This window comes from Candoia aspera, chromosome 2 (assembly GCF_035149785.1).
Source record: "Candoia aspera isolate rCanAsp1 chromosome 2, rCanAsp1.hap2, whole genome shotgun sequence".
Taxonomy (NCBI): Eukaryota; Metazoa; Chordata; class Lepidosauria; order Squamata; family Boidae; genus Candoia; species Candoia aspera.
Genome location: NC_086154.1, coordinates 229,572,430 through 229,594,796, shown reverse-complemented (window position 1 = coordinate 229,594,796; position 22,367 = coordinate 229,572,430). Strand labels below are relative to the sequence as shown.

The window sequence follows — 22,367 nt, the reverse complement described above, 5'->3', positions numbered from 1 at the left end:
AGAATATCATGGAGGATTGGGAATTACCAGTATCCGAAACTCTGAAAAGCTAATGCTAATCATGGTAGACAATACTAGACAAATCTATAATATGACTTGTACAAGGCAGATTTCTACATTCTTCATTTAACTAACAACTTAAAGTGGAAACCCTTGGATACAAATTTGAAATTTAAAACTATCACAACAAATACTCAAATATGTACATAATCAAACTTACTGTGTTGCACTGCATCTTAATCCTGGGTGGATTTTTTTTTTTTTTTTTTGTCACAGCAAGTTGTTAGTTCTGAATGGGAAAGTAGAAGAACCTAACAATCCAATCTAGGATGCTCAGAATCCATCTGATGTTGAATTAATAGATTCTATATTTATTGGCGATGATAACTGGTTGAATGGGAGCTAATGTTTTGAAATTCTCACCCCTGCTTTTTAATTTGAAGAGACGGGTAATGAGAGTGGCAGAGAATTGGTGCTCTTGCTATTCTAACTAAAGAAACAAAGATTCAGAAAGTTAACAGCATTGATTACGAGCTAATTAAAACTGGGATTCAAATTTGGAGGATTTGGACAGTGGATTTCCAGAAATCTAAGTTTGAAAATTGCTAGGTTAATGATGTATTTAGGCATCTGTTTGCTCTCAACATACTCTGCTTTTACAAGGACTCATTCAATCTCAGTTTTCAGTATTTTTGCAGAAGTAGGGAGGATCTAGTTTGAATGTCATATCATCATACCTATATCTCATTTCTCTCTGTTAATGGTGATGATACTGAAAGTTGTCTCTGTGGTAGCTCACACTGGTATAAGTATTTTACACAGATAGGTGTGTCAACCTTCTCCCCTTAAAGAGATACAGATATATATCTTTGGGAGCTGATAGTTACGTTTAAAAAGATGCTTGAGAAAACTGAATGAAATTTGATTCTGGACAACATAAAAGACTTCAAAAACATCTCAGTGCAGGTCTAGGCTTCTATGAAAGTTGCACTGGTTACTTAAACAATATTAGCAATAGTGGCTAGTAGTTTTCCACACACCCAACTCCATCTCTTACCTGAATCCATGGCCATCTGTCATTTTCTGCTGCAGTCCAAGCATTTATAAGACCCTTCTTGTTAAGTCTGGCATAGTAGGGATACCATTTTTGAAGCCCAAAAAGAGCCCGATGGGTGGATGATGCAGTAATCTGTTGGTTAGAAATGATTCCTCCTTCAATTCCCAATGGTCCAGAGCATTCTGTGCAGGAAGTTGGGGTGGGGGGGCAATGAAAAGGAAGGAAGAAAAGAAAATAAGAACTTTGGAAACTGAAACCATAGATCCCTGATATCATTTTGAGGATGGAAGATATAAACCAGGTCCAAAAGAAAAAAGATAGCTGAAATAATTATTTGGGTGGTACCTTCCAGAATTATGAGTAACTTTGGGTTTTCATTGCAAAGCAAACAACAACAACAACAACAACAATTATTATTATTTCCGATTGCAAATTATAAATACAAAATTCTGCTTGGAGTTTACACAATATGCTTAGAAGATTTCGTGTTGTCTTCCATTACAGAAAACGCATAGAAAGCACTCAGGGGATTGGGTCCCAAACTGAATTCTGTTACAAGGTCATTTCATTATATATTAAACTATATAATATTGTGTGTCTGTTGGTGTGCATATACAGTATGCATATGCTGCACACAGATATTCCTGATATTTTATTTTATTTTATTTTTGCACTGGTACTCTGAATACTATTCATAGAAATCAGAACACAATCCTAGATACTTTGTAATATAAGCTATAGTAAAGATGCCATAAATAACACACTGTATCCTGCTTTGCACAGAGTAGAATAAGAGAAGAATAATAAAAAGATATTTCTAGGACCTGTTTCAGGCAGAAATGCATGGGAATTTTTTGCTTTTACAGGAACTAACTGTAAAAGCAAACAATCTCCATGCATTTCTGCCTGAGACAGGTCCTAGAAATATCTTTTTATTATTCTACTCTTATCCTTTCTTGGATTTGAATATATTACAGAGAATATGAGATCAGACCTCCTTTTTATTGTTTTTAAAACATCCATTTTGATTAAAGCACCAGTCTTGTACAAAAGGTATTTACTCCCTGGAATAATATAGACTTTTTTTTCCCAGTATGAATGAATGATTTCTTGCTGAATTTATGAGTCAATACAATTTAAGCTAAAAGCCACCCAAATGTTGATCAAAACTGTTTTCCAAACCTATTATCAATTAAATTACCAAATAAGGAATTTACAGTCACATTAAGAACAGGTATCTGAGGGCAGCAGTTTAGTACAAGCTTGCTGCACTTGTAAATTAAATCCATAAGTCAGTTACAAAAAATATTTGGACAAAAATAATCTATTTCAATTAATTAAGAAAACTGATTTTAGTATAACTAATTTGCCTAAACTGACTCAGTGGTAGATTAATCCAGGCACATCACCCTCCCCTCTAGATATAGAAGATAAGCATGGTTTTAAAATTGGAGGAAGAAACATCAATAACCTGCACTATGCTGATGATACTACTCTGATAGCTGAAAATGCAAAGGATTTGCAAGCCCTAGTACTAAAAGTCAAAGAGCACTATGAATAAATGGGACTAAAATAAAAAATAAAAAAAGACCAAACTAATGGCAACAGGTAGAACAAACACCCGTAGAATTGTCAATGAAGATATCAAAGTGGTGGATAGCTTCTGCTTTTAGGGTCAACCACCAACAGTAAAGGCATAGGCAGTCAAGAAATACACTGCAAAGTAGCACTTAGTAGAGCAGCCATGAAGGCCTTGGAAAAGATATTCAAATGCCATGATCAGACTCGTCCAAGCCATGATATTCCCTGTGACACTCTATGGAAGTGTAAGTTGGACTTTGAAGAAGCAGGATAGGAAGAGTATTGATGCCTTTGAATTTTGGTGTTGGAAAAGGCTCCTGAGAATACCGTGGACAGCCAAGAAAACAAAGCAATGGATCATTGAACAAATCAACCCAGAGTTTTCATCTGAGGCACAAATGATGAGGCTCAAATTAGCCTAGTTTGGACACATTATGCAAATACCTAGCTCTCTGGAAAAGGCTCTAATGCTGGGAAAGGTGGAAGGAAAGAGAAGAAGAGGATGACCAGCAGCAAGATGGATGGACTCAGTTACAGTGGTGATGAATGCACCATTGGGAGACCTCAAAGAACAGATTAGGGATAGATCATCATGGAGAAAATCTATATATGTGGTCACTAGGAGTGGAAAAAACTTGATGGCACATGATCAATCAATCAATCAATCAATCAAAAGAAGTTGTTTTGTTTTTAGCAGTGGCGTCACAGTTTAACTGCATTACTTTCTTTTATTCTGTTAGCAGCGCTCGGTAAGACATCATCAGCATTTCAACACAGTTTTTAAATGGGAAGCCTGTGAAAAGCTGTGAAAAACTGCTTGAGACATCTGTGGTTTTCTTCTCCCAATAACTCATTTTGTGAAATTAGGTAACTCTGGCTGTGCTTAGTATAGCATGATATTTGGAATGCAAACTGACAGTTGATTATAGACGATCTCCAGTACTATAGTGTTTAATACTGATTCATGTCAATGTGCAATTAAATGCAGAGCCATTAGATTCATTTGCAGTTTGTTTAGAATTAGGGAGAAATAAAGCACCAACCATGTGAGAGATCATTGGAGATGGTCTGGAATGAACATTGCAAAAGTTTGTTTGGTTCAGATTATATCCACATAAGAAAACATAAATTCAGCAGGTTATTATTGGCCTTTTCTTACCCACAGTTTAAGGTCTCTTCTTTATAGACAACCATAATAAACAAGAATTCTCAAAAGCATTGGAAGATTCCTTCCATTAGGTTTGAAGGAGATTCAAACTGCCTCAGTATTGTCATATTATAAAATTATATGATTATGACTCTAGGAACAATTTTAGAGAGCTATTTGTTTTACTGACAGCCCTGTAAAACAGTTGGCAGCCATGAATTACTGGTCTGACTTCAGTTCTGCACATATTCAGGGGTAATTGATTGAAGATCTGACCCCTTTAAACTTCACAGAATAGCACATTTTGGAAAGTCCAGAAAGCATTCTCCCTATATTCCAGATGCATACTTATGCTCATAAAAGATGATTGCATACCTTTGAACTTTGTCCTGAGGGTACTTTACTGTAAACCAAGGACTTGTACTACAACATCTGGTTAAAAAATACATCACTAAATCCAGAACTTTCCTAAAGGCAGCCTTTGTTGATTTCAAATTTGCATGTTATTCTATTTCTAGAGCAAAATTAATGGTGAAACGTAACAACTCCACAATTCAAAGGTACTTATTATTACTCATTTGCAATTTACAAATTTTGTTATTTATTGGAACACTTAATTGCAATCTTGAGAATTAGGTATTACACTGAAAGTCAGCTTTCTAGGTGTGTTCTAATCCCAAAGGAGTCCTTCAAGGCTGTATTTTATCCCTGCTACCTTTGTTAATTCACTGGTAAATCATCTTACTTTGAATATGCACATTTCTAAATTTGCTGAGAGCAACAGCTTATTTTATTTTATGAAAATAATGTTCTGATACTGTTAGAGTCTCCAATTGCCTCAGGACAGCCTTAAAGATTCTTAGTCAGGTAATTAACTTGTAATTAATTATTATAAGACCAAGATTATGGTTGTTGCTACAAAACCAAGGGCCAATCAATTGTAATGCTATTGAATTGGCCAAGTGCTTTAAGTTTGGTTTTTCAGCTCTCAGGACAAGTAATATATATATTGATTCCTAATAATATATATGGATAATATAATAATAACAATTATTATATTATAAATTATATATTATATATTTTTTATAAAATTATATATATTCAAAGCAAAATTCAGCTGATCCCAAAAAACCAAAAATGGATGGTGCTGTTAACAGCAATGAACCATATCTACAACAAACATTGTTGGAAATATCAAGGATGTTAAAGAACCAATGATGCAGCTGTGTAACATATTTTCTCTTTGCTGCAGGTTTTTTTCTTCAGGTATTTGAAATGGATTAATAGCCAAAATAAAAACTGAGAGCACCTCAAAGCAGAACTTAGGATCTGCTGACGCTTCAGAAGAAAAGGCGGCAATAGGTCTGGCAGCCACCTGAATCCACCAGTCACTGGTTAAATGTCATATCAGTTTAGCTAAGAATGCAAGATTATATCATGTTTGTCTACCTGTTTATTCATTTGTGTGGAACATTTGTATCCTGGGTCCAAGCCAAAGCTAGCTAGCTATTTATTTATTTATTTATTTATTTGATTGATTGATTTTTATCCCATCTTTATTATTTTTTTATAAATAACTCTACATGGGGAACACACCTAACACTCCTTCCTCCTCTTATGTTCCCAACAACAACAACCCTGTGAGGTGAGTTGGGTTGAGAGAGAGTGATTGGCCCAAAGTCACCCAGCTGGCTTTTGGAAGTTATTCTGCTGATGAATAAGAAAATAAAATGTTCAAGAATCTTTGTCTTTTGCCGCCTGTCCCCAGACCTGCTCTAGAAAGTTTGGTAGTGGTGGGAACATAGTGGAAGATGGCGCAGGAGTTGCAGAAAGAAAGGGACATTTATACTAGATTGCTGCATTTTTTCAGATTCTGGAAATTTCTGCTGGATCTCATAATCTTCTACAAATGGATAATTTTCTTATTTTCTTCTATGAACTTTTGAACTCTTATGCAACATACAATACAATCCTTAGCAGTTTCAGTTGGAAGTGCCCCAGTTGAGCTGTTTGGGTTACAAGTAATTATGTTTGGATTTGTAGCCTTAAGGGTTCATTAATAATGAGGTCTAATAGGGAGTACAATCTCTTCATATTTACTTAGAAACAAGTCCCACTATTTTCAGTGATGTTTGTTCCCTATAAACATGTTTAATTTCTGCAGTTCACAATTGTATGTCCTGCTTTAAATTGTTGAGGAACTATGGAACTGGAACTGAGGTTTTGAAGTTCATATTAGTTTGCAGTGCCGTATTGTTGAAGGTCCACGTTTGAAGCACATGTTGAAGTCAAAACTATGCTTCTTTAAAACTCCAGAGCTAAAGACTGTAGTAGGATTGATTTGTTCCTCTTTTCTAGCTGATCAAAATGGGGAAATCTTTTGTATATCCTTGCTGTTAAAAGTCAGAGTCACCTCTTTCTGTAACTTTAATTTTTTTTTCTCTTGTGTTTCTACAGCTGTTTAGTTTCTTTTTTTCTTCTTCTCTTTGTAGTCTTTTGTTTTTCTGTACTTTTTATCTTTGCTTGAAATCTAATAAAAATTTTATTTAAAAAATGGGGAAATCCCAAATAGGTAAAGATCTATATAATTTGTGCAAGCAGCTAATGCTGAAAACCACTGGAAGAAGAAATCCGCCCTGGTCTTGGAAAATTTCTTGGTTGCCTGAGGTGGTTACACAATCCTAAAATAATAGCTGCAAGATGGCAAACAGCAAGCAAACGAAGAAGCCCGAAAGCTTAAACTAGAAAAGTCGGGATTGGCAAACTGAACGCAACAGATGAAAAAGAATGGTGTTCAGAGGGCACTCCATAAGTGCTGCACGCTGGATGCATGTGTCCACACCCTCATTGTGTTCTAGAACTTGCATCTGGAATCCATCTCATTGGAATTCTAGTTGAGATTGGCCCTCTGACTGGAACTTACATGTTGGTCATGTGCCTCAACTTTGGTAAATGAAATTCTTTTTCTATATGCTGTTTCCATTATTCATTATAAGTAAATTAAGTTAATTAAATCAATGTAACCTACTTGTTGCATTTTTGAAGTTCTGTGAGCTTGGTTTTTGAAGATGTTTTGTTATGCTAGTCAGAGTCACCTCTTTCTGTAACTTAATTTTTTTTTTCTCTTGTCTTGTGTTTCTACACCTTTTTAGTTTCTTTTTTTCTTTGTAGTTTTTTGTTTTTCTGTAGTTTTTATCTTTGCTTGAAATCTAATAAAATTCTTTAAAAAATGGGGAAGTTCCAAATGGGTAAAGATCTATATAATTTGTGCAAGCAGATAACATCATCAGTGTCGGAGTTTTGGGGAACTCTGTTTTAGATTTAGATATCATATTCATATATAGTAATCATAAATGGAACATCAGCACAAACTGATGGATAATGGTAATAATATATTGTTCTAGAATAGACAGTCTGCTCTGTTGATGTTGAGCTGCACTTCTCATCTTGTTGTACATACATACATACATGTCTACCGAAAGATTGTATTGTCTGCTGAAAGCCCAGCCTACACAAAAATGCTGTCATGTATGTTTCATTTAATGCTGCTGGAAGGCATTTTATATGGATAATATAAACATTATATAAACATTATAAACATTATATAAACAATATAAACATATGGATAATATAGACATTCTGTTGTATTAGAAAGGGAGTTTATTCTTTCAGGTGTGAAATGTTGGTGTTCCATGGGTATCTCTTTAAACATACAATCTATCCTTCCCATAAATTAGCATAAAGATTTTTCTATGGTATGACAATAGTGCTTTTGGTTACAGGATATAGTTACCAAGGTAGCTTAAAACAAGACAAAAGAAATTTTAATTGCCCAAGCACTGCCTTGACAAGCAAGTTGGATGAGTAAGTTGAGAGCTACATGCTAGCTGTAGGTAAGGCCACAGTCCTAACTGATGGGACTGCGGCCAGCACTAGACTGGACAGAATGAAGTATCTGTTAGTAAATAACTTTCTACATGATTTGCTTGCTTGGATATATGGACATCCATCCAAATCACCCACACATATATTGATCATTCACAGCAGCCACATAGTGTACATGTATCTTGCAAAGGCACAGACTTCCGATGGAAACAAGAATGACTTTTCCCCCATTTCTCCAGCTTTTTTGTGTTATTCTTTCATCCAGAAAGGGGAAAAAAAAAAAGAAACTTTGTGGGTCTAATGAGGTCTGTGGGCAGAAGATTACTATTCCTGGTTCACAACATATCAGCAAAATTAAGTCTGTAGTGGACACTGACAGTGTAGAACATGTCCTTTGCAAATAATCAAGAATATAATGCTAAGGTAAAGTGCTAAAATGAGGTATAATAATCTTAGAAAGCATAAATATAGGCACATTGTTTTCATTTGAATAAATTTAAAAGCTGCAGCACCTCTTATATATATATATATATTGTGTCTATGTATGTGTGTGTGTATGTATGTGTATACACACATACACACACACTATTCCTTCTCTCTTTTTTTTAGAAAAATAATAAAATTAGAGTATTTTTATGCCAGATGGAAATGATGAACCATGCAGGGACCCATATAACTCTAAGCAAAGTTATGGAAGTGAAATTGTGTTTGAAATGCATATAAAGATAATTCTCAGGTAAATGGGAGAAGGTTCAGAAGTAACGCTGGCAAGAAATTACCAATCTTTATAGGGACAGAAGATCTAAGTAGTTGAACATTATCTGCCTGATCCAGATGATAGCAATCATACAGCACTTGTGATGTGCAGCCTTACATTCAATCTGAACAAAAGAACATTACAGGGCATAAAAAAATATCTACATTTCTACCAAGTGCCCTATGGGAAACGAACTCATATTCCAAGATATACTAGAATGAAACCTTTTTTTCAGATGAATATGGCATAGTGAAAATGGGTTAGTAATTTATGTACTAGACCTTACTGTGCATGAGATGACTTAAGAAAAGCTCTCAGCCACATTTATTGAATTACCCCAAAGTCACAGAATGTCATATCCTCCCTTTAAAAAGTAGTTAAAAATGGTAAGCTCCATGTTAATGGAGGATTAATGTTGATGGTCGAAGATTAATCAAGACAATATCCTGCCACTCATTGATAATACTGTTGCAAAAATGAAAGGAAGAAAGGCATGGCCCTATCTATTATTGATTCTAGCTCCACTGACTATTGATGGTGTTACCTTTGGTCCTACCAGTGTCAGCTCAAGGACATACGGTGCCCCTAGGCATATCGACTGATAGTGTCATTTCCTGCTGATGCAAAGATTTGCATTTTTAGAATGATTTGGAAAGAGAGGCAGCATTGATGCCTCCTAAGCTTTGGTGTCCTAAGCTAATGCCTACTTGGCCTTAGCTTAAAGCCAGCCCTGGTTCCTACTCACAAACAGCCCCTGACAAATTAACCTCAAGGAAATGCAGCCTCAACAAGGACTGATTCTTCATGCTTGCTTTTGACCCAAACGACTGTAAATACAATCATGAACTGTTCTCAATTGGCTTCACATAAGATTCTAGGGCAGCACAGGCTGTGGAATTTGCACATCTTTTAACACCTCTTTAGCATTGCTGAAGCATTGCTTCAGCTTCCCATTCTCTGTTGCTTGAGGAAATGTCCTCAGTTTCCTTCATCATAGGACTATCTATCATCTTCCACACTGTTGATTCCGAAAGAGACAAGGCACCCACCAAATGCCAATTGGAATCCAACAAATGAGATGGAAGCTTAGCAACACCATCATCCTTAGGTTCTCCAGCAAGACACTTACAGCTTCGGATAGTGGTGGTAACTGTTCTATTAAAGTAAAGCTAAAAACAAAGTTGATCTCCAACATCTTGCTACAGCTCCTTGTGTCTGCCCAATGGTACAGCTGGTTCTGGATGCAGCTCGTTCAGTTAAATAACTAGTCTACAACACATAGTTTTACAGCATATTTGACTACATGACTGTTGCTTTCTTTGGTTATACCCAATGCTGCATTAGTGATATGTTAAATGACAAAAAAAAAGGAGCAGGGAGGGAGGGAAGGGGAGAGGGATAAGGGAGATTATGTGGAAATTGTTAACATTAATACCAGAATATTCAGCAATAATGAGAGATTCTAGCTAGTTTTTTTTTTTCTATCATCTTTCAAAATCCTCAACAGCTTAGTCAAATGAGATTTGAGTGAATAAATATTTCAAGGGCTCAGGGCATGAGATAATTATAGTTACCATGCTCTCATTTATTTAAGGCAGGGAAGCATTAATACAGAGGTCCCTATACTACTTCCAAATACGGCTATTTTTACTGAACCATGAAGATCTTTTATTTGTGCCTATATATTTCCTACAAGTATTGCCCACAGGCAATGGTATGGATGACACTGGGAAACTAATTTAACTGCACCAATTTTTAGCCAAATGTGGCAACCTTTTTATCTGTAATTCCATTCTTTTTTTTAGAATTTTATTAAATTTCAAGACAAAGATAAATGCTATGAAAAAACAAAAAAAAACTACAAAACAGAAAAAAGAACTAAAAAGATGTGAAAAACACAAGAGAATTTTTTTTCAACATTACAGAAAGATGTGACTTCCGACTTTTAATAGCAAGGATATACAAAATTTTCAATAATCAATCTCTTACTCCATATTAAACCAAAATCACATTATTTCTATAAATCATTCCCATTTAGCATGTTATAAAAATCACTAAGTACAGTTACTCCCTCCCTTTATATTAAAATAAAAAAAAATCATATAAACCTCCTAAACAACTTCCCCTCAAAATAACACGTATTTAATTATTCCCTTACTACTACTATTCTATACATTTCTGTCTACTATAATAAAAATCAAGCTAAAAAGCACATAAATTGTCTGCCATTACACTAAATAATACAACAGTTTTAAAAATCTTAAACTTAATAAACCCAAAAAAGAAAAGCAATTTGAAACAATAATGTTAAATCAAATTCTTAAAACCATCCAAATAAATATTTTTATACCCCAATAATCTTAATCCATATCCTTAAAAACAAATAACATCAGTCAAACCCTAAAAGCGATCCAGATAAACATTCTTTAACCCTTATCCTAATTCATAATAAACCAAAGCATCTACATATGCCACAATGTGCACAGAGCTTTTCTCTTGAAAAAATCAAACAGCCCAACTGCCCCCTCTCAAAAATTCCAACTTCTCTTCAGAAAACCTCCCATACATAATGACCCCTCCTTTTTCATGGCATTTCACCTGAAAGTTAATTTTCCTTATTACTTGCAGATCACTCTCTCCCTTAGATTTCTCCAACTCCACTATCCAATCTTCATCCAGCATCTCAACAGAAATCCCAATCTCATTCTTAGAAGTAACATTTCTATCACTGTTGAATTCCTCAGTTTCATCCACTACATCCCCAACCAGATAATTCATTTTAGACTTCATATTTTCCATGATGTCCTGAATGTCTTGTATAAAAGCTTGATAGGAGTCAGAAAAGATCTGTTTAAAATCTTGATGGAAGTCAGAAAAAAATTGTTTAAAATCTTCCATATCTCACACAGTAGATTATGGCACCCCCTAGGAGATTAACCAGTGGAAGTTGAAGATATGGAAAAGTTCCAAAGTATGTTTACACAAAGTAAAAGTGAGAAACAGAAAGCTGAAGGTTTAAATCAGCTGATTCAACATGTTTTTGTTGCTTATTTGTTCAGTTGCTTCCGATTCTTCATTACTTCATGGATCAGCCCATGCTAGAGCTTCCTGTTCGAAGCTCTGATTATGATTATGATCTAGGATTAAACTTTAGGGATTTTGTTGTTTATTCATTTCAGTCGCTTCCGACTTTTCGTGACTTTATGGATCAGCCCATGCCAGAGCTTCCAGTCAGTCGTCGCTACCCCCAGCAACACCAAGGTCGAATCTGTCACGTCTAGAATATCATCTATCCATCTTGCCCTTGGTCGGCCCCTCTTCCTTTTGCCTTCCACTCTCCCTAGCATCAGCATCTTCTCCAGGGTATCCTGTCTTCTCATTATGTGGCCAAAGTATTTCAGTTTTGCCTTTAATATCATTCCCTCAAGTGAGCAGTCTGGCTTTATTTCCTGGAGGATGGACTGGTTTGATCTTCTTGCAGTCCAAGGCACTCTCAGAATTTTCCTGCAGCCAGGAAATCAGAAGACCTTTAATTCTTGGGAGGAGAGCAATGACAAATCTCAATAAAATAGTTAAGAGCAGAGACATCACACTGACAACGAAGGTCTGCACAGTTAAAGCAATGGTGTTCCCCATAGTAACACATGGCTGCGAGAGCTGGACCATAAGGAAGGCTGAGCAAAGGAAGATACATGCTTTTGAACTGTGGTGTTGGAGGAAAATTCTGAGGACTGCAAGAAGATCAAACCAGTCCATACTCCAGGGAATAAAGCCAACTGCTCACTTGAGGGAATGATATTAAAGGCAAAGCTGAAGTACTTTGGCACATAATGAGAAGACAGGATACCCTGGAGAAGATGCTGATGCTAGGGAGAGTGGAGGGGAAAAGGAAGAGGGGCCAACCAAGGGCAAGATGGATGGATGATATTCTAGAGGTGATGGATTCGACCTTGGGGGAGCTGGGGTTGGAGACGACTGACAGGTAGCTCTGGCGTGGCTGGTCCATGAAGTCACGAAAAGTTGGAAGTGACTGAAATGAATAAACAAAAAAATCCCTAAAGTTTAATCAATTATAAACCACTCTACTTTTTATGTACTGTGTATAATAGCTGCTTGTTATATTTGCTCAACATACTGGGAGCTGTAGTGTGATAACATGGCTAAAATGTATTTGTTTGAAAAAAAGTTTATATAAACCTCCTAATAGTGGCCTACAAGCAAACACTCTATACAAAACTTCAAAAATGTCCTGAGTTGAAAATGTTCCAGGTTAAATTCAAAGCAAGAACAAAATGAAGCTAACAGATATCTTAATAGAAAATCTGTTTCATGATCTAAAACTTGTATTGGATGTCCATAATTGTACAAATCTAACTGCCAATGTTGAAATATGTTAATCTTATAGTGAGAAAACCTTGGTTTAATTAGAAGCAGGTACAATCTACTGTATATTATGTTATATATTATGTAAATCATTGATTTACATAAGTAGTATGACAGTTTTCAGTTACATAATTACTATAAATATATTCAATGATAATTTTTGTAATTAAAATATTGCTACACAATTACCATTTTGACATGCTATAAACATTTGTGAAAGAAAGGGGAGCTTCTCTACATTAATGTTATAGTCTCTAAGAACAATCTTGTACTAAGATTACAAGCTAGCATTTCAGTATGCCATAGTATATGTTTATAGCTCATGAATATTAAAACTTGGGGAACTTAAACTAATTTTTGTGGTTGATTTTTTAAAATTGTGGTTTTTAATATTTCTCTGGCTACTGCAGACATGAAATCATCTGTCTGTCTTACTATATATGGACCATAAATTCACTTTACAATTAACAGCAGTAAATGGAGATATAAGAATGTGATAATTTTTCCAAGAAAGAATTAATGTTTTGCTACACAGATCAGCATAATCTATACACACTGTACCCCAACATTCCAAAATTGATGTGTGGGTATCAATTTGCTGTTCAACAATATCTTTTGCATCTCAGCCTTATCATATAAAAATGTGTACCAAACCTATTTTTTTGAAAGCTTTAATCATGGATGAGGCATGAAAGTCAGACTTACAAAACTGAACCACCACTGCAGAGCTACCATTTTCTCATATACAGAATTAAAAGCAAAGTGTAAACAATGCTGGTAAATTTTATATTCATGTAGTAACCTATTAGCTCCTTTACAGGCCAGGATTGATTGATTGATTGATTGATTGATTATGTTTCTTTGCTACATTTATACCCCACTCAATAAAAAACGATTCTCAGTAGTTTACAGGTGCTTTTTAGAAAATAGATTATAAAGCTGTCTTGTTCCCAAAGACCAGGACAAATTATGAATTTTCATAATTAGGACATCCACTGTTTCCTTTTTAAGTTTCCAAATAAGAATAATATTTTCCAAATTTTATTCTAAAATATGTCTGTATTTCCCAACTTCGTACAATCTACAATGTATGGATATTGTCTCATTTCATCCTAACTTTAAATCTATCTATATTTTGCATATATGCTCAAACATGTTGCAAAAATGCAGACAGGATAGTATACATGGCAGATCTAATAGCTGTGCATCAGTCAAATATTTTTGCTTAAAACAGGTTTTACTCACAGCAGCTCCTTTTATACTTCTGCAATTGTTTATGAGATGGCCATAAAGTTTCTCCTGAAGGGGCTGAGAGCCAGTAGAAGCTCATACTAGAAGAAGAACAAAAGGGCAGAGAAATCTCCTAGTCTTTCTCCTCTGTGAAACTTTCTATATGCATCCATAGATCCCTTAAGCTTTTCAAGGGTACAAAAGGAAGAGCAATTGGCAAATATTGCTTCCTCCCTTCCTAGAATCAAAAGATGAATATATAAATATTGTAAACAAACTTCCCAAAGAGAAATGTGATCATACATTATCTATCTATCTATCTATCTATCTATCTATCTATCTATCTATCTATCTATCTATCTATCTATCTATCTATCTATTTTTCTTTTCACCAGGGAAAAAAAGGAAAGAGAAGAGGAAAAGATGCAAAACTGTGTGGACTCATTTTCTGAAATTGATTATTAAAATTATCCTACTAAAACAGAAAGTGGAATGGAGAGAAAGCTGCTGAGTGATTCTAAAAAGGTAGTCATCAATCAAAACTCTCACTGCAAGAGATGGTATCTGTTCAGCCAAATTTATATTACCTTCATTTAAATATTGTGCTTCTTGATCGTCTTCCATACATATAACATATTAGCTTACAACACTTACACACTAGCACTAGAAAAATCAGAGTGAAATCTGTATGTTGTATACTTACTATATTGGCAATTTCTCCCCATGAATTCACCTGGGCACTCACAGGAATAGTTAGCTACCAGATCTGTACAAATACCACCATTCTTGCAGGGTTCAGCTTCACATTCATTCACATCTGTGGGAAAGGAATTAAATACTTAGTCAAAAAAGCTCCATTATCAGAACAAGCCCAATACTTGGAGAGATTGCCGTTATAAAATATAAATGTATTTTCGGTGAAGGGAAAATCCTACAGACTTCTGTCTTTTTCAGATATGTAATTAAGAGCCAGGCAATATGTTGGCAATAAAAATGGAACATAATATAGTCAGGAGAAGCATTTTAACATTTGCATTGGTTTCCATGGAAGAGTCAGTTACATTCTCAAATCCTTCTTGTTAAAACAAAAACAAACAAATAAAAAAACTCCTGAATTTTGCTTGAACTGAGACCATGAAAACAAAACTGCAAAATAAGCTATTAACTGGAACAAGAAAGTATATTATTGACTACTCCAAACATGCAGATGTTGCACAATATCAAAATGTTGCAGTTGGTCCCCTGGTCTGTGTTGCTCAATTAGGTGTTTAACATGTTCTGAAATTCCTTCCAGCCACTTTTTTTTGGGTTACAAAGTAATAATTTGCTGCATCTCTGGATATATGTTTCTGCTCTCTGCTCATGTTGTGTCTGAGTGGGTTTGTGTGCATTGAGAAAGAGGGAAAGCTGCATATGGTCTGAACTAGTTCTCATGACCAGATGGGAGAAGGCAGAGGGGCTTAGCATGAAACAATCAACAACATTCTGAGCTGCTGCCCAACAGAGCAACAGGGATGCATTGGGCGATATTTTTCTGGAATGTTTTTCTCTACAGCCCTGGCTAGATCCAACCTATATTCTGACTTCCTTTTCCCAACTTCCCCTTCCCACACACATCAAATTTCATCTCCTCCATAGCAAATTTGAATTAGGAAAAAAAAAATTAAAAAGACAGATATTTTAAAGAGAAAAAACTTGAAAAAGGTATTCACTTTCACTTTCAACTTTTTCATGTTTTCTGTTATCCAATTAGCATTCTCAAAATTTTATTGTTTGGATCTCGTACAACTCCAAAATAACAGAACTATTGTTTCAGTAACTCTCAAAAAGCCCCAATTCAGTCAGTTTCACTCGAGGACTTTAGTTGTAGAAATGTCCATCCTACACAATTTTAACGGCTGTACTGAGGATCTTAGAAGTGGGTCAGAATAGCTCTTTGTGCCCACCAGGCAGGTCTGGCATGGAGTCCTTCAAAAATTGTAGCTGTCTGCCCCCAACCCCCCAGGGCTAAACTGAAGAGGCACTCCTATCAACCAAATGTGCCAGAAATGGCTCAAATCTCCTAGCATTGGGTTTTGCCCAACATGACTGATTTGTTGTTGTTGTTGTTGTTGGTTGAAAAATTAAAACTTTTCTAAGTTACACAGAGACACCCAGTGCTATTTCCCCTTTCTAACTGCTTTTAATATACACTGAGATAGCAATCTTAGTAATTCATTAACTTCTTTTCACTGTAATCTCATGCATTAAAAATATGCCTTCAGGGCAACAATGACTGTCATCTTCCTTGAACCCTATTACCATGACTAACTATTATACATATGACCAGGACACAGATGGTTTATTTTATTATTTTGTTATTGAAGAGGAAATGGAAAGAGATTATCTTAAAGACAGTTAACACATCATCAGTCATCACTACTTACAGAAATATTCAAAGCTGTAAGAACAATTCTGGTCTACAAACAGAAACCATTTCAAGAGAGCACACATTTCTAGTGAAAGCAAACTGCCAGCAAATGTCCCATCAGTTGCCTATAATGCCCCAACTTGTCCACATGCTCTATCTGTAGTTGCTTGTAGTCTATAATTTCAGATCTATGCAACATGATTATTGTACAAATGATACCCTAAACAGTAAATAAACTACAGATGCTTATTTTAATAGCTTTTCCACTCAGAAGGAAAGAGCCAATGAGCACATTTGTATTAACTGACTTTAATAATTTACCATGTTGTGCTAATGCAGTCTGTGGAAATTGTAGGGCATCATCTGTGACACCGTATTTTGAAGAACTGAGGTCTATATCCAACTTTCAAACAAGTGAGTCCTTGTAGGACTAATGGATTTGGGTTGTAAAACTCCATTACAACACCAAGTATTGGCAACAACAGTTTTCTGTATCTTTCTTCAGCCATCTAGTGGACATCTGGTGTTTTGCAGCCCAGATCCAGTAGCCCTATGAATATTGCCAGGCAGCAGCAATGTGACCATTAGACAATTAAAAAAAAAATGCAAAGCAATTCCTAGCTTGGCTCTTCAGTTCAGTTTAAATGGAAAGGCAATCCATTAAGATAAGCCTACATTATTTTTAGGTATTAATTGAATGTACAGTATATAATAAGGGATGCGGTGGCGCTGTGGGTTAAACCACTGAGCTGCTGAGCTTGCCGATCGGAAGGTCGGCGGTTCGAATCTGTGTGACGGGGTGAGCTCCCGTTGCTAGTCCCAGCTCCTGTCAACCTAGCAGTTCGAAAACATGCAAATGTGAGTAGATTAATAGGTACCGCTTTGGCGGGCAGGGAACGGTGTTCCGTGTAGTCATGCCAGCCACATGACCACGGAAGTGTCTACGGACAAACGCCGGCTCTTCGGCTTTGAAACGGAGATGAGCACCGCCCCCTAGAGTTGGACACGACTGGACTTAATGTCAAGGGAAACCTTTACGTTTTCCTTTACTGTATATAATAGGAACCACATCCAGTGAAATGTGAAATATATATTCATTGTTCAAATATAGTGGCTTTGCTTGACTGAGTTTCATTCTCTTCCAATGAATTATGCTCAGGTTCATTTTTCACTTTAAAACTATTTCTGTTTGCTTACATGGTATCTTCTAGTTTTGATTCAGTGATGAAAAACACAAATGTCCAACTTACAGGCACCTTCAAAAACTAAAGTCCAATTTTGTAAGAATTAAATGGGCTGTGAGTACATTAAACAACAACAAAAAAAACTGTCTCAACCTGAATTATAGCCTAAAGAGACCAAAATATTATCTCTAAAGTTCTAGGAAACAAAGATAGAGATGGTGCTGATCTGATACAAAATGACTTTTTTTTTTTAGTTTTTCCATGAAAAAAGCACAAATTCCTAAATCTCTGATCAAAATAAATCAATACCTTCTAAGAAATTGGGGAGAAATTGATATTAGAAAAATAAAATATATTCAAGGTTTATGTAGGTTTTACTTGCTTGGATACAGAGGCTGAAACAAAATTCAGAGAAGTTACACATTTTATGATAATCACTTTCTACTAAGTGATAAAAATGAGAATTAGCATTTGGTCTGAGGTGTGAGGCAAACTCCCACTGATGAAAGCACAATTTTTCTTTTTTTTCTTCCTACTTTATATTACTGATTTTATATAATTATTTACTTAGGACAGAAGAGGAAGAGGAAGAAGAAGATGATGATAATGGTCAATGGTGATAGATTGGGAGATGTTAACATCAAGAGAGGAATCTTTCAAGGAAACTCACTGTCACCACTAATGTTTGTCACTGCATTAATTCCTCTGTCAACAATACTGAACAAGTCAGGCCATGGCTATCAAACATCAAAAACATCTGCCAGGCTATCTCACCTCCTTTACATGGACGATCTGAAGCTGTATGAAAAATACCACCTGAAATAGAATCACTGCTCAACACTGTCCAAATATACAGCCAAGATATTGCAATGGAGTTTGGACTTGACAAATGTGCTACCCTTACCATCAACAAGGGAAAAATGGTGAAAACTGAAGAAATCCAGATACCCTAAGGAAATAACATCAGGAGTCTGGATGAAGATCACTACAAATACCTGGGCATCCTTTAAAGCTGACAACATCAAGAAGGAGGTTAGTAGTGAATATATCATGAGAGTGAAGAAGATCTTAAAGTCCAAACTCAGTGGAGGAAATACCATCAAGGCAATTAACAACTGGGCAATTCTAGTCATTATATACACAGCTGGAAGAGTGGACTGGACTCAAGCAGAATTGGAAGCCCTGGATAGGAAAACCAGAAAAATAATGACAATGAATCATGCCATTCATCCATGCAGTGACAGACTCTACTTATCAAGGAGCATAGGTGGACATGCAATTTTGCAAATACACCAGACAGTTGAAGAAGAAAAAATGGCATTGGAAGAATATCTGAAGGACAGTGAAGAAGATGCACTGAAGCTAGCACACCATGAAGACTTACTGAATACCAAAGAGACCAAACTGGCCTACAAGAAAGAACAATTAAGAATAGAAAAGAGACATGGCAAGACAAAGTATTATATGGCCAGAACACAAAAAACCTAGCAGGCAAAGCAGATAATGACAAGACCTGGCAATGGCTAAGAGCAGGAAGGTTGAAGAAAGAGACAGTGGGGCTAATTCTAGCTGCACGAGACCAAACCTTAAGAACAAATGCATACAAAGCCAGAATTGATAAGACAACAACAGGCAGCAAATACTGCAAAGAAGTTGAAGGAACAATGGAGCACCTAGTTAGCTGATGCAAGAAGATTGTTCAGCCTGACTACAAACAACAGCATGACAAAGTAGCAACAATGGTGCTTTGGAATATCTGCAAGAAATACCACTTGCCTGCAAGCAAGAACTGGTGGGACCAAAAAATAGACAAAGTAATAGAAAATGAAGAAGCCAAAGTGCTCTGGGACTTGAGAATTCAAATGGACAAGCATCTGCCACACAACACCCCAGACTTAACAATTGTTGATAAGAAAGACAAAAAAGTCTGGATAGTGGATGTTGCAATACCTGGAGACAGCAGAATAGAAGAGAAAGAAGTGGAGAAAACAAAATACAAAGACCTGAAAATAGAACAACTGTGGCAAAAGAAAGCAAAGATAGTACCAATAGAAATAAGTGCCTTGGTGCAATTCAAAACATCTGGAGCACCACTTGAACACCATCAGCAATAAGTAGAAAATTCCCTCTTTCATATTATTAAAACCCAGAATCAATCAATCAAGTGTAATGATGGGAGACTTATATAAAAGGAAGTACTTGACACAACTACAGTATCCTCCAAAAAATGGGGCAGTGATAACCACCAACATTGATGGTTTTAAAGAACAAACTCTGAATGTCAGGTTTTTTGGAACACAGACAGAAGAAGTCTTTTAAGTAGGCTTTATATAAGCTTTTTTACCCTACTTTTCTTTTCAAAGCAGCCCACAGCTTTTCAGTCATACTTATCATATTTCTCCTACTGACAGGTAAACAAAATATAATAAAAACATAAGTATTGGGATTCATTATGAGTCACCATTGAGTCTTAGAAGGCCAAGAAAAGTATAGGGAAGGATTTACATGAATAGCCTTAATTGATTTTGGCATTGTAATATATGTTCCTCCAACTCAAGAGGTCATTTTCTGGATGAATGAAACTAATGGTCTAGACTGCTATTAAGTTGCTGTTTCAACCAACTTTACTTTGAAGTATTTTGGGAGATAACAACATCTTTGCATTTTGAATTAAACTGACAGCCAAGCCAACGTCTGGTTTAGTGGCTTTGGTTGATTGTTTTAGTTTTTGATTTACATGCTGCTTTTCCAAAATATATAGCGTTCAAAGCAGCTTTCAGCAAAAATAATCAATATCAGCTATTAGAACAACTGAATCAATGGGATCAGTAAGTAGTACCATATACAATACAAAACATACAATAGTCTTAAAAGCAAAGTAGGTAAGAACTATTATATTTATTAACATGGTAAAAAAAAAATGGAAGAGGACCAAGAGGTCCAACAATGTCTGAAACCCTGGCTATGCAAATTCTGTGAAAGAAGTGTTTCAGAGTGTGAAAGAGACTTAGAAAACCCCTGGTTTTGAATTGTGAAAGCAGCCATGTCTTTTGGGACCCCTCCTTTGGAAGGTGCTCCTCAGACATATATAAAGAGATAGCCAGGAGAAGCTACTCAAGCAGCCAAATGAAGCTTAAAAAGTATGCATTCTGGTATGTTTTGAAGCACCTCTTTTACAAAATTTGCTTGTAAAAGAGTGTTTGTGTACCTAACTTGGCCTATAAGAGATAGCAGAATTCTGCATTAACCCATAATTTTAGAAGTGTTTTCAAACAAGCACCAAGCAGAGTATGATATAAAAAATTCCATCTGTTTAGTTTAGTGTCCCAATGTGATGTTGCAGCACCAGTTTATCTACAGACACATCCCTTGATTTCTGCAAGGTTCCCTGTCCCACATGACCTGTAACATTTTAAACATTTTAATTGTCAAAGATGGGAAGCTGGAGTGTTATGCAAAGTGATGTGGTACCTTTGAGGATTCCCTATTTTCAAGGATGCTTCTGTGGCCCAAATGTGGTGGTGGTGAAATAATGCAACCAGTATTATGCCATTGTGACACAAGCCTGGCCTCTTAAGTATATTGCGATGTTGCACATCAATAAGAAAGGACCAGAACATGCATTGCAATGGCACAACACTTTTCATCATTTTAAGAAAAGCATCAGATTCTGTGATGATTCTGTCTATGGGTTTCTACAGGGAGGGCTGAGGAGAGGGGTTCAATTATATCACATTTATTATTATATCATTGTGCAAACTATTTCAATCATTTTCAAAATAACATGATGCACATGTCATCACTGCAACATGTTCTGGACACCCATGATAATTATACAAATCAATTTGAATTTCATTGTTCGTTAAACTTTGTAACTACAACTTGATATTTGGACTTTGTTTTATTTCAACTAAATATTAAAGCATAACAGCCTGGATAGATTCCAAGCACAAAAAATATGAATGTAGCTTCAAGTTTATATAATTGTTGTAGATTTGTTTACACCCTAAAATTATTCCATTATAAATATGATTATTTATTTTGTTGGATAAACTTATTTTTTAAAGCTGCAATTGTTACCCTCTTCTCTTCAGACTTATGACATCACAACAATAATTTCAATTGCTTTTCTGTAATGATAACAGTTTAACAAAAGCAGCAATATTAGCAGAGCACTCATGGCAGGTCAAAACAACTTTCATCTTTTGGGGTGGGGACTAGTCTCAGAAGGTTCCAGTTTAACTGAATTTTTAATCTGGCAGTTTTTGTAAAGCTATATTAATACTCTATCAATATATAGAGCTGATCTTCATTGAAGAAGTGGTACTGAAGGCAAAAGGAAATTAGCTCCCAATAAATATTTTTTTAAAAAAGGTTTTAAGCAGAGAATAGGCAGGATGTGAATTGCATAACAGCTGGAACTGTCACCACATTTAGGAGAAAGAAAAGAAAACAATTCTTTGTATGAATCAAACCAAGGCCAAGGCTGAAACCAATTTTGGCCTCCTCTATCTTGAAGAGATGTTAAATACTTTTTGTATTGTTAAAATGTATGTGCTCAAAAGACTTTGTGTCTTCACATTTGTGTGAAACGTGTAACTTTTCATTGTAACAATTGTTAAGCTAATATGTCACCTCCAAAAATACGCAATAGAAATTCATAATGCAAACTCAACTATTATTTCAAAGTGAATGCATGACATAGACTTGTGGACTCGTTCACTTTATTATTT

At 35.7% G+C, this 22,367-nt stretch overlaps 1 protein-coding gene across 1 annotated transcript in view; it reads right to left on the bottom strand.

Moving 5' to 3' along the window:
* EDIL3 (EGF like repeats and discoidin domains 3) overlaps window positions 1-22,367 on the bottom strand; it is a 263,167-nt gene that overhangs the window by 88,099 nt on the left and 152,701 nt on the right. Inside the window, exons 4-5 of the mRNA XM_063295452.1 lie at window positions 14,744-14,857; window positions 1,058-1,239 (exon numbers count right to left, since the gene is read on the bottom strand). Coding sequence (XP_063151522.1) covers window positions 1,058-1,239; window positions 14,744-14,857 — 296 coding nt within the window. The remainder of the gene's footprint in view (window positions 1-1,057; window positions 1,240-14,743; window positions 14,858-22,367) is intronic.